The sequence below is a fragment of the Notamacropus eugenii genome, chromosome 5 (assembly GCF_028372415.1).
Source record: "Notamacropus eugenii isolate mMacEug1 chromosome 5, mMacEug1.pri_v2, whole genome shotgun sequence".
Classification (NCBI taxonomy): domain Eukaryota; kingdom Metazoa; phylum Chordata; class Mammalia; order Diprotodontia; family Macropodidae; genus Notamacropus; species Notamacropus eugenii.
Window position 1 is genome coordinate 306,901,632 of NC_092876.1, and position 13,779 is coordinate 306,915,410.

At 42.1% G+C, this 13,779-nt stretch overlaps 1 protein-coding gene across 3 annotated transcripts in view; it reads left to right on the plus strand.

Moving 5' to 3' along the window:
* Positions 1-358: 358 nt before the first annotated feature.
* LOC140506285 (5-hydroxytryptamine receptor 5B-like) overlaps positions 359-13,779 on the plus strand; it is a 37,571-nt gene continuing 24,150 nt past the window's right edge. For all 3 annotated transcript variants that reach the window (XM_072613297.1, XM_072613299.1, XM_072613296.1), the window contains exon 1: positions 359-1,220. In XM_072613297.1, the coding sequence (XP_072469398.1) occupies positions 435-1,220 (786 nt within the window). In that variant the 5' untranslated portion in view covers positions 359-434. The remainder of the gene's footprint in view (positions 1,221-13,779) is intronic.

The window sequence follows — 13,779 nt, forward strand, 5'->3', positions numbered from 1 at the left end:
TGGCTGCGGCTCCAGCTGCTTCAGCCAGCCCACAGACCTCGCTGCGCTCCGGCAGCCTCCCGTCTCTCTTGCTGCCCGACCGTCTCCGGGATGGAGAGAAGGCTTGGAGGGAGGATCGAGAAGCATTTGTGGAGGAAGCCCGAATCTGCCATTCTCCCTGTCTGCCTCTTCCCCCGCCACAATCTCCGGGGTCGAGTTTAGCCACGAGCGAACGGCTCCATTCTCCAGCCCAGTGGGGGCGAGCCATCTCGGTAGCGCTGCTCCAGCTCAGTAGGCTGGGCGGTTTCTACCTTTCTCGTTTCCCTCTTCCCCCGCATACTCCTCCTGCCCATTCCCACCATTCTACTCGCCCCGTCGGCTTTGTGCCTATGCAAGTGAAAGCCTGAGTTTGGGTACCCAGAGTCTGGGAGGCAGAGGAAGGCGAGGAGCTCACGATGGAGAGCAGCAACGTATCCACGCCTCCAGCCCTCACCTTCACGTCGGGGCCTGAGGATTACAACAGTAGCCCCAGCACCCCGGGAGCTGCTGGAGATCAGGGCGCCGTCGGGAGAAGTGCGGGCATCTTGCACAGCAAGGAGCCCCCCTTCTCCATTTTCACTGTGTTAATCTTGACGCTCTTAGTGCTCCTCATTGTGGCCACCTTCCTCTGGAACTTGCTGGTCTTGGCCACCATCCTAAGGGTGCGCGCCTTCCACCGTGTCCCGCACAATTTAGTGGCTTCAACCGCTGTATCCGACGTGCTTGTGGCGGCTCTGGTCATGCCCCTGAGCCTGGTGAGCGAGGTATCTACCGGGAGGCGGTGGCGGCTGGGGCGCGCCCTGTGCCATGTCTGGATCTCCTTCGACGTGCTCTGCTGCACCGCCAGCATCTGGAACGTGGCGGCCATTGCCCTGGACCGCTACTGGACCATCACCCGCCACATCCAATACACCCTGCGCACCCGCAGCCGCGCCTCCAACCTCATGATTGTCCTCACCTGGGCCCTGTCTGCTCTTATAGCCTTTGCTCCCTTGGTATTCGGCTGGGGTGAGGTGTATAGTGCAGAGCTCCAGCGCTGCCAGGTGAGCCAGGAACCCTCCTACGCTGTTTTCTCCACCTGTGGCGCCTTCTATGTCCCCCTCGGAGTAGTCCTTTTCGTCTACTGGAAGATATACAAGGCGGCCAAATTTCGTATCGGGAGACGTCGAGTTGCAGTCTTGCCTCTGCCTGAGACAGTACAGGTAAAGAGAAGGAAAAAGACGTTCGAGTCACCAGGGACTTTTGGAAGGTGTGGGATGGGAAGGCAATTGGCTTTTGGGAAGTGGGAGAAACTGGGAAGGGGGTTGGGAGAAAGAGGGAGCAAAAGGAGATTTGCACCCTGTTGTGTACCGGATGAGAGAACACTGGCCTGCACATCTGGGGTGCATACATACAGAGGTGAAAGAGAAAGGATTAAGCTATTTCTAGGCTGGGATGAATCTAGCTGTTTGCCGGGAGGCCAGGTGGTATTTGGGGTCTCAGACGTGTAGGTGCTTTATTTTTCACTTTTCCCTCATTTTCTCTCTACTTCTTCCATCTCCACTCTGCAACTGGCCTCACTTTTTAGACTGAGTTTTGCTTCAGTCCCTTCTCAGTTGCTCTTTTCCTTTAAATCATCTATTCCTGTTGGGCAGGGGAGGTAGAGGTGTATGCCAATGCCCTTGGCTAGCCACTTTTATCTCCACATGAGGCAGTTCTTTCCTTTCTTCCCAGAAACCAGAAGGGTAGAGCCAGGAAATGGTGTTCAGCACTCATCTATACTCTCTTTGCTTTCAGCTTTAAGGGGTATTCCCCCCCCCCCCTTTTAAACCACAGTCATCTCCAAACTGTAACTCAAAGCAGTCCTCTTGGGGAGATTCAAAGTTTCTTACTGACAAGCCCCAACCTGAGTTTAAAATAATATAGGCCAATGAAGATGATTCTTAACACACCCCTGAAACATGCTAGAGAAAACTGTGTTATAAGGTAGAAGAGAAGAATTGGTTTAAAAGTTTTTATTTAGGAGTTTGAGGACCAGCATATTATTGTCTCAGCCTATGACTGTAATGGAGGAGCAGAGAAGAACTCCAATGGAATGGGAATGCTCCAAGTTTTTATTCAGTTGCAGAGGATGTGGACCATAGAGGAAGCCTAGTAGTTTTATTGCTAAATGTTTGGAGGGGTGCCTTGTTCAGAATTAATCACACTCTTTGAAAAGTCTCTTGGTTGCTTGGGGCAGATACAGTTTTCCAGGGAGATAGTTTAAGAAGCAGAGCTCCCATCCATCACCCAAAGAAAATGCTGAGAAGTAAACCCTCAGAGCAGAGACTTGCTAAGGATTTGTATAGATTTTTATTTTTCTGGACTCCAGCCTGGTAGGCAGAAGAGTAATGTTGGTGAACCTGTACAGAGAAAACTGATTATTAGAGACAGAGCTGTTTTTATTTTTAACTGGACCTTGACCAAAACAGAACCAAATCCAAAGTAGCAATGTGGTCTGAGGGAAAGAGTAGTCTCCACTCCGAACTAGTGAGCCATTTGAAATTCAGCAGAGCACTAGAACTTTCTGAGCCTTATTTTTCTCAGTTGCAAAATGGGTTTGGACCAGATAATTTTTCTTAAATATTCAGAGAATATGTAATTTATGTCAAGAGATACCTGAATTGTGTTCTCTCCTCCACTCTCCCCACCCTAACTTATTCTTCTAACATTTTATACTTAGCCTAAATATGTATCCAACAGCCTTGGAAATATACATTATAGGACAATCCCCAATTGCAGCTGCAGCAGTTGTATACTGAACTATAGTATGATGGATAGAATACCAAATTTGAAATGGAAAGACCTGAGTTCTGGGCTTACTCAGACTGTGTGACCCTCTGTTGAGCTTATCTTTAAGCCTTGTGAGAAAACTCCCTTAAATGTAGGGTGGTATAGTTCAGAGCACCTGGGTTTGATCTCTGGCTATACTCCTTAGTAGCTAGGTGACCTTGAGCAAGTCACTTAATTTCTCGGAGCCTCCATTTCCTAGTCTGCAAAATGGACTGCCAATATGAGCTTACCCAACTCACAGAATTCTCAGTGAGGATCAAATGAGAAAACGTGTCAAATAGTTTTATAAACTTTCAAAGGCTATAAACATATGCGTTGTTACAAGAAACAAACTTTTAGCAAATAGGTAACATTATCTAACATAGACAGCTAGGTGAAGCAGTAGATAGAGTGGTGGCCTTAGAGTTAAGAGAACCTGAGTTCAAATCTGACCTCAGATACTAATGATATGACTTTAGACAAGTCACTTAACCCTGTGTGCCTCAGTTTCCTCATCTGTAAAAAGAGATGGAGAAGGAAATGGGAAACCACTCCAGTATCTTTGCCAGGAAAACCCCAAATAGGGTCATGAAGAGTCAGATATGACAAACAGACTAAACAACAACATAAATCAACATCCACAATTACAAACATAACTTACCTATGTGATCTTAGGCAATTGACTTAGGCTCTCTAGGCCTCAGCCTCCTCACTGTCCGTAAGAATGGTAGCATGGCTTACTGGATGGCATACTAGGCTGGGAGTTCTCCCTCCATGCGTTATTTTCCTCATCTGCCACAAAGATCCCTTTCCAGATCCATGATCCTCTGGTGTTTGTGTGTCACTTTGCAGTTCCAATAGATAGCACTTTCACATTATCTCACTTAATTTCATCACTGAGGAAGAGATGGAGAATAGATATTGTTTTCACTTTACCGTGAGGAAGCTGAAGCTCTAAATGGTTGAGACTTGACCAAAGCCACATACCTTGAGGAGTGGCTCAGCTGGGAACTAGAGCCCAGGTCTCCCTATTTGCAATTCCAATGTTCTTTCCACTATGTTATGCTGTGGAAGTCCTCTGATCCTGTCCCTGTTTTCAGGTAACATAGGGGTCACTTGTGATGCATGGGAAAATTAGGGAGAGCTAGCACCTCTTGTGTGAGCTCTTTTCAGGGCTGCTCATCCACTTTTGGTGTCCACCTGATTCACTCAATCCTCACCTGTGACTCCAAGAAGCTGTAGCATGTACAACCACCACACCCTAGTAAACTGTTTCAGCAGAAAGGTTACACTAGGTTGAGGGTAACCGACAGGGCTCAAAACTATAGGTGAGATAGGGAGATGTTTACCCCAGGCACGTGAAGACTCCCTCTTGCCGAATGGGCAGACAGAACAATTTATTCCAACTTCCATGAAGGCAGCTAAGAACAGGCATTGTAGAGTGCTTCGAGCCTGGTCAGGCACTGAAGATGCAAAGGTCATCCACCGCATCCTGGGCCATTCTAGTCATCTTGATTTTTATCTTGCCACTGGACTTTGAAGACTCTGGAAGACAGTGAGGTTGCCGACTTTGTACAACTCTGCCTCACTTAAATCCTATTCATAATCAAGTCAAGAAAGATATCACCATCATGATGTCATTGATCCTCTTTGAAAATGAAGGACAGACAACAGTTCTAGACTCAACTCTTCTGTTCATGCAGTGGTGCAAGCCTCTGTTAGCTAGCTGTCCTTAAGGGGTCTGCTACTTTGCCTTCTCTGGTTTAAAGCTCTCTGAGGCAGTCTGCTGTTGTGATTTCAAGGGCAGCAGTATGTTGACTTGGGTGTCTTCTTGTACTTCTCATGTTTTGAGTATTACCAAAAGGGAGTCTGGAATTTCTCTCTGATTTAACCAATCACTAATGCTCAGAATAAACAAGTCAATTCTAGCTAGGAAAGAATGAGATTATCACTTCCTTTGAGGTTTTCTTTCAAATCTGAAGCCTGTAATATCAATCATTTCTGTAGGGTTATGGTCAACTCTGACATGACAAAGGGAATGACAGGAAATGTGTCTTTCCCACTCATTTAGAGCTTCATTCTGGCTTTATTTTTGATGGAGGAATTGGGAGAGGGGCAGGAGGTGCAGCAGCAGTAAATATCACTGAATTCAATTTGGAAAATATTTCTAATATAGGGTATCCTTCTTAAATGACAACTCTATGGGGTTATAATTGTTTTAAGGGCTTACTTCAGAAATGCTTCCTATGATCTTGCAACTTTTATTATTTAGAGAGAAAACAATGACTCAATAAAAGCAATTTTATATGCTTTTTACAAAGACTAACACCACTGAGATTGCCTTAGGTGCATAGATTTAGAGCTGGAAGAGACCTTAGAAAGCATCTAGCCCTATTCAGTCATTGCATAGATAAGAAAACTGAAACCCAGAAAGTCAGAATGATTTGCTTGAGGTCAGTTAGTAGCTGGCCAGCTGAGATTCAAAGCCAGCTCTTCTGACATCAAATTTCCCTCTCTTTCCATTGTACTCAGCTGTTTCTAGTCCTGAGAGAATTCAGGAGAGTGGAGATGGAAACTCCAGCAGCTTGATGAGGGAGGAATATCATCCAGCCAGGATATCATGGAGACAGAAAGAGAAACTGTGATCTACAGGGTCAGGGCAGAAAGACTGACTTGCAGCTTCCCTGACTCTGAGGAAGAAATCTAAAGGCATTGCACTATCACCATTTCAGTGAGGGGTGGGGGAAATGACCTTAAGAGGCAGAAGGAAAAGGAGGCAAGAGTGGACAAAGGGAAAAAGAAAGGGGAATTATGTTACATGGATCATTTTCCTCTAAGCTGACTTCTTGGTTTTTGGTGAGCCCCCCAGACACTACAGATAATTGATAATCAGGGTCCATGCGGAACCATTGGAATATTCCTCTGGAAGCTCTCTCCTGTTGTTCCTTTTATTTTTCTAGTCCTAGATGTCAGCTTATAGGGAAGATTTTTAAATCTTTCACTTATAATCCATGTCTTTCAAAGAAAGTTTGTGTAAACACAACAAAACAAAGTAGAAAGGAAGAATGGTAATTGTCTTCAAAATTCAGGTCTAAAACTCGTGTTTCATCTTAGTTACAGGGTCTGGATGTCTTGCTTAACTCATCCAGATAAGTCCTTCCATAGGCATGTTATTTTATGTCTACATAATAACCAAACTGATTCAGGTGGAGTCAGGGGAAAGACTCAGTGGGGGTAATCTTGACAAAACAATGATGCACATAAAACTAAAGTTTACTGAATTTTTCACTTCTTTGCCCATTGTGCTGTTATGGAGAAACAGCCAGTCTGTGTCTGTATGTGTACGTATACCTTTTTGTCTTTATACCTTAATAAGGGTCAAAGTTTGAATTATTAGCCTTTCTTCTGGTACTTGCTTTTGACTTTGGACTTCACAGGGAACCTTGTGGAAAGTGCTCAATCCTTTCATCTCCTCCCCTTCTAGAAGGGAAGAGAGAAGATACTCCCTCCCAGGTTGTCCTCACTTAGACCTTACCAGTCTTCATAGTACCTCCCTTCCCTGAAGCTGGAGATTAGCTCACTGGTTAGCCTCAGAACAATATATGGTACTCAGGTTCATGCAATCGCCTCTGCTATTTTATGGAGTTTATTTAAGAGATAGGTTTTGTTGACCTGAAAACTTGGTTAGAGAAAAGGCAACAGGCTAAATGCATACATTTTATGATTTAATTAATTAATCAGTTCTCCATAAAGATAACAGTTACATAGTGCTATGGAGTCAGGATCAGAACTGGCTAACTCAGTACAGAAATTGACTATCTTAAGTACTTTTTGCCATGAGAAAGGAGTTCTCTTAGATAAACACATTGTAAACAAAGTAGCGTCAGTTGGGTTTTATGATCCCAAGCTATGGGCATCTTCTTTCCATGGGGTATCTCTGTGATTTAAGATAAGGAAAAAGTCCCATCACCCAGATGACAGATATCCTGTCCTAAACAGGCCTTTGAAGTTGTGGTATCTTAACAGAGTTGACAAAGCTGAACTTACAACTCAGGGTATCTGTGTTTTTCCTTATTACTAAGATGTCAGAAGAAGGGTCTGGTAAGGAGGTCCCTTTTGTTTGCCTCACATCAAAAGGTGTTCTCTAAGTTAAGCAAAGGGGACTATTAGGTCCAGGCTCTTCTTAATTCAAACTTTGACCCTGATTAAAGTCTAAAATTTATATTAAATATTATCAGTTTTTAGTATAGTCACAATAGCTCAGCGTCTCCAGTAAGGAAAATTCCTAATATTCAGAGAAATTTTAACACTATGCCCCAGTTTAAATGTTTGGGTATCTCCAGCTACAACCTGCCAACCCCCCACCTTAGCCTCTGTTTTAGAGGCAAGATCAGGATACAAGAAATGTTTAAGGTTAAAATAACCAATATACATTATAGTGTCTCTTAGTAGGCAGGGCCAGAAAGAGGAAGTTCAAAGAAAGAATAGACATTTTTTTTTACCTTCCCTTAGTTTTTTAGAAGTGAGTATAGCCCAACAGCTTCAATCAGAGTTCTTGGTTCTGAGTTGCCACCTCAAGTTTTCTATGGTGCCACCAATTATTCTGATTTCTATTTCAGGTGTTTCTGTCAGGGGTTACCCCTTAGTCATTAATGCTTTCCATCTCAACTCATTAAGTCCATGTGGAACTAGGGATGCCATCTCCAAGATCCTTCTTTACAAACGGGGTACGTGTGTGTGTCTGTGTGTCTGTCTGTGTCTGCCTCTGTCCTTTCTCAAAATTCCTGGCCATGACTCCCAGTCCTCCTTCTTGCTCAAAGAAAAAAATAGCCCAAAATGCTCATAGAGAGGGAATTTTCATCCATCTGAACCACACATTCCAAAATTCCATTAAGTTTTTAAATCTCTCTCTCTCTCTCTCTCTCTCTCTCTCTCTCTCTCTCTCTCTCTCTCTCTCTCTCTCTCACACACACACACACACACACACACACACACACACACACACACTCACTTGTATATGTGTATAGGCATGTATATATAAACTTGTATGTATATGTATATGTATATGTGTGTGACCAAACAGAAGCTAATGGCTTATTAGAAAGAAGAACTAGGTTTATAATATCTACTTCAATGGGACTCCTTTCTGTATTATACTATATAATTAGGTTTCTGCACGCAATAATTGCTTAATAAGCACTTATTTAATTAAGGTCTCTAGGATTAGTCTGAGACAAAATGCCACAATAATCTTTGCCCTTTTCTATCTTCCTGAGGTTATATGTTGGCTTGATCCTTGCTTCCTCTCTTTTTCTTTCCCTACATGTAAATTCTTTACTAAATTTTATCCTTTTTATCCTGTCTCCCAACACCTAGCAGAGCCTTTGGGACTTAACAACACTTGTTGGATTCTCCTCAATCTGTCTTCCCTTCTTCCCTCTTATTTTAAGGGGATACATTTCTAAAAAATCTTATGGATTCATAGAATTTTAGAGTTGGCAGGAACCACAGAGGTCATCCACTCCTACCTCATCATTTACAAATAAGGAAACTAAGGATGGAGGAAATGAGATGACGTGTACAAAGTCACACTGGTGCAAGAGTGGAAGCCAGGCCCTTTGGCTTCATAATGAGAATCTAATTTTGTGTATTTTAATTTTCTGGAGGCATATGGCAATAGTCCCATACATAGCTCAATACCTGTGTCTTCTTTCTTCATTTTATTATATCTTCTTTCTCCTTTCCTTTTACCTTTTCTGTGTTCTGCCCTTTCCTTTCTTTCTTTCATCTCCTCCTGTCCTCCTGCCTTTCTTTGTATCTTCACCTTATCCTTTTCTCAGTCTCCTTTTGTCTTCTTAATTTCGGGAAGAAAGGATCATTTATCAGGCATTATGTCCGAGGCATTGGAGATTCAAACCCAAATATTGTCCCTGCCCTCAAGGCTTCCAGTTTTTTGGATGGAAATACAATAAACCCAGATAAATAAAAACAAAAGTAAGGAATGTTCCCCTTCGAGAGGAAGCAGTTCTACTTTTAGTATATGATGGAGTCCCCTACAGCTAAGAGGTGGCATGGAACTCCAATCCTAATAAAGAAAAAGAGAGGGTATATGCATGGAGGGCGACTCTTGCACCCAGTGGGCTGGTACTACACTTGTGTGGGCCACTGGTGAACTACTGCTAATGTCTGCTGTGTCCATGACAACTCTCTACAGGTGGAGGCAGGGTGAGGAGAGAAGGTATTAAAGGGCCAGGTAAACAAGGTACTAAACCAACTTAAAATGTATTTTAAGTGAATCAGGAATGAAGCACAGGCAATAGGATAAAGAAGGATAGACCATGATTCCAGGCAACTTTTTTTGTAACAATAAATTTTCATTTCAAGAAAGCCTGTATAATAACTATATTGTGTTGAGAATTATCCATCTTTTCTTGGCTTCCTTGTGAGTTTTCTTTTGTTCTCTGCTGTGTACTTTTTTACTTTGTTCTTTTATCTCCTCCCTGACCCCACCCCCAAGGCTGCAATAAAGTTTAGATGTGCTTCTCTATAGCTATAGATATAAACATAGACATATACATACATATGTAGACATGTACTTTTTCAAACACCTTTGTTTTTATGTTTATGCATATCTCTTGTTTCCTATCCCTCCTGTCTTCTCTACTTTACTTCTACCCACTACCTTGCCCTCCTATTACTTGGCTACACCTGTCCAAGGATCCCTACTCTATACTCCCATTCCCATAAAAGTAAACACCTTTCTATACCCTTTTTACCTATTCCTTCATTCTCCCCCCTAAAGATCCCTTCCTATGCCCCTACTGTTTTATTTCTTCTGAATTTAGAAGACTTTTATACTCTTCTAAATATATATGTATTGTTCCCTCTTAAACTCATTCCCGATGAAAGTAGGTTACCAGAATACCATCCCTCCCCCATCTAATTCTTCTGTATCAATTCTTCCTTTTGCACCTCATTTGTATAAAATAATTACTCTTTTTAACTGTTTCCAGATGACTTTTAAAAAGTCAATTCACTGAGTCTAAGCAGCAGACTTAAGAAGGAGGACCTAGTTCCTCATAGCATAAGTAGATGTCTGGTGCTGGAGAATGGAAAGCTGGGAAAAGCTACAAGGAGATGGGAGAGGTAGAGACAACCATCACAAAGAAAGGGGCCATGATTCTAAGAGGAACATGAGAAGGAAGCTATATTGCTGAAACCTTGCTGTTCTGGACACTAAGGCAGTAATCCTCTATCTCCTTTCTCCTAAAGCCTTTGCCTCTGGGCATGGGAAAAGCCTGTTTACATTTCTTTATTTTTCCATGTTTTCTTTGTCTTCTTAAACTGTGGAAACCAATAGCATTTTCTGATCAGATTGTACTTATTGAGAATATTGTTGAGAGAAGACTACTGAGGAGAAATATCCCCAGAGAAGAGATTCTGAGAGATAGATAGGTCTCAGACTGAGATTCTGTCAGAAGTGCTCTATCTCTGGTGAAAGATTCAGAGCTAACAAAGATAAGGAGAATGAAAGATCTTTTGATACCATTTCTCATAGTGGAGATGATGCATTTACAAATGAGCACGAGGTGAAAAAATGTATGTATAATCAGCCTTAAAACATAGGTGGGCACCAGATTTAAGGAACCTTAAATGTGAAACAAGGGAGTTTGTATTCCTGAGCAAGGGAGTGACATGATCATTCTATGACTTGTGCTTTAAGAATATCAGTTTGGCAGCTGAACAGAAGAGAGGAGAAAGATTGAAGTCAAAAGAACCATTAGCTTGTTGCAGTATTCCAAACAACAGATGACAGGGCATCCATGTGAGGAGAGAAAAGGGATGCTTGTGGGAGATGATGAGGAATTAGAACTGATGAGTCTTGACAATTGATTAGATATAGGAGAGTGATTGAAATAAGAATTAAGGATGATTATGAATTTGTGAACCTGGGTGAGTTGAAGGATGGTAGAATCCTTATCAGAGAGAAGTTAGGAAGAGTGAAGAGTTTGGCAACAATTATGATGAATTCTGTTTTGGACATACTGGGTTTAAGATGCCCATAGGACAACCAGTTGGAAATGGCTAATAGGCAGTTGGTGGTATGCACTCAGAAAAGGGTCTAGCTGGATATAAAGATTTGTGAGTGATCTACATAGAGATGATTCTTAAATCCATGGGAACTGATGAAATAATCAAGAAGCAGAGAAAGAGAGAGAAAAGAGAATCTAAGACAAAGACCAGGGATGGACCAACACATGGGGGTGAATTATGGATAATGGGACATTGAATCATAAATGACCTTATTCTGGGTATATTATAATACCTAGATAACAGGGAATTATTTTGAGTTAGGTGAGAACTAAAAACAGCACATTTCAAATTATAGTGTATAGATACTTCTCAAGTCATGCCCAGAAAGCCTTAGAAGACTGTTCTCAGTGGAAAAATGGAAAGTGTTGAAAAATGTGGGCTTGGGGCAGAGCCAAGATGGCAGAGAAAAGGCAGCTACATGCCTGAGCTCTCCCCTAATCCCTTTAAATAATGCCACAAAACAATTCCTGGAGCAGCAGAACCCACAAAAAGATGGAGTGAAATATTTTCCCAGACAAAGACAACTTAGAAGGTCATTTGGAAAGATCTATTGCACCTGGGTGAAAGTGGAGCACAGTCCAGCATATGCTACACCAGCACAGACCTAGCCCCAGCAAACCAGGAGCAGACCTTGGGAGCCACTGAATCAATACTGGTAGTAATTGCTTTCAGAGCTCTTAGCCCACAGTTAGTATGGGAGTTGAACAACTAGTCAGAAGGAGATTACAGGGATCTTTATGCCAACACTGAGGCAGTACTCTGTTGCCTTGCCCATACTTGGATCCAGGTTACAGTCCTGGGTGGCAGTCCCATGGCAAGGAGGAGCACTGGCACACCAGAGCTTGCAGCTTCAGTGGAGTGGGGACCCCCCCTCACAGTTCCAAGGCAGAAAAGAGTACTTATGGTTGCTCATTGACCAGGGCACAGGCCAGGAGTGTAGCAAACACCTGTCCTTAGATCACACCACCTTGGAAGAACTGAAAACTTGCAGGTCCCTAGAAGTATCTCAGCACAGGGTAGAGTCAAGACAGTGGAGTAATGGCAGGGACTCGCTTGAGCTCTCCTCCAAACCCTTCCAAATACTTGTAAAAAATGATTAAACAAATTCTAGAATAGTAGAACCCACAAAAGACAGAGTGAAACAAATTTCCAGCCCAAGACAACCTAGAAGGTCGACAGGAAAGGTCTGTTGCACCAGGCTAAAAGAGGAGTGCAGTCCAATCCTGACCATGCCAGCACAGACCAGGCCCCAAAAAAGTAGGAGCAGACTTGAGAGGACTGAATCACTGGCAGCTATGGTGGTTTCCAGGCTTCTCAGCCCACAAATGCCAAAGACATCTTAGAAAGTCAGAAGGAAAGTTCTGTTGGACCTGGATGAGAGAGGCATGCAAAGTCAAAGTTGCTACATCCAAAGCCTCCAAGAAAAATATGAACTGATCTCAGGCCACAGAAGAGCTCAGAAAGGATTTTAAAAATCAAGGAAGGGAGATAGAGGAAAAATTGGGAAAGGAAATGAGAGTAATGCAAGGAAAGCATGAAAAATTAACAACTAGCTAAAGGAGACCCAAAAAAATGCTGAAGAAAATAACACCTTAAAAAATAGTTAAGACTAGACCAAATGGCAAAAGAGGTCCAAAAAGCCAATAAGGAGAAGAATGCTTTAAAAAGCAGAATGGACTGACTGGAAAAGGAAGTATAAAAGTTCAGTGAAGAAAAAAATTCCTTGAAAATTAGAATGGAGCAAATGAAAGCTAATGACTTTATGAAAAATCAAGAAACAATAAAACAAAACCAAAAAAATGAAAAAATAGAAGAAAATGTGAAACATCTCAATGGAAAAAACAACTGCTCTGGAAAATAGATCCAGGAGAGATAATGTTAAAATTATTGGACTATCTGAAAGCCATGATCAAAAAAAGAGCCTAGACATCACCTTTCAAGAAATTATCAAGGAAAACTGCCCTGATATTCTAGAATCAGAGGGTAAAATAGGATTTGAAAGAATCCACTGATCACCTCCTGAAAGAGATCCCAAAATGAAAACTGCCAAGAATATTATAGCCAGATTCTAGAGCTCCTGGGTCAAGGAGAAATTATTGCAAGCATCCAGAAAGAAACAATTCAAGTATCATGGAACCACGGTCAGGATAACACAAGATTTAGGAGCTTCTATATTAAAGGACTGGAGGATTTGAATGTGATATTCTGGAGGGCAAAGGAGCTAGGATTACAACTAAGAATCACCTATGCAGAAAAACTGAGTATAATCCTTCAGGGGCAAAAATGGACATTCAACAAAACAGGGGACTTTCAAGCATTCCTGATGAAAAGACCAGAGAAAAACAGAAAATTTGACTTTTAAATATGAGACTCAAGCAAAGCATGAAAAAGTAAATAGTAAAGGGAAATCATAAGGGACTTTAGGTTAAACTGTTTGCATTCCTACATGGGAAGATGCTTGTAACTCAGAAGAACTTTCTCATTATTAGGGCAGTTAGGAGGAGTATATACAGACAGAGGGCACAGGTGTGAGTTGAATATGATGAGATGATACATAAAATAATAACATTAAGGGGTGAGAGGAGTGTAGGAGAAAGGGAAAGGGACAGGTAGAATGAGGTAAATTATCTCACATGAAAGAGGAAAGAAAAAGCTATTACAGTGGAAGGGAAGGGGGGGAAAGTTGAGGGGGAGTGATTGAACCTTACTCTCATCAGAATTGGCTCAAAGGGGGAATGACACACAAAAAACTTAAACAAGAAGTGTTCTGTAACTTGTTTCATTTGACTTTCAGATCCTGCACTATTTGAGCGATTAAAAGAAGCTGAGTATAGAGTCATGTTTCAGCTTTCAAAAATGAATTGAGTATAGAAATCT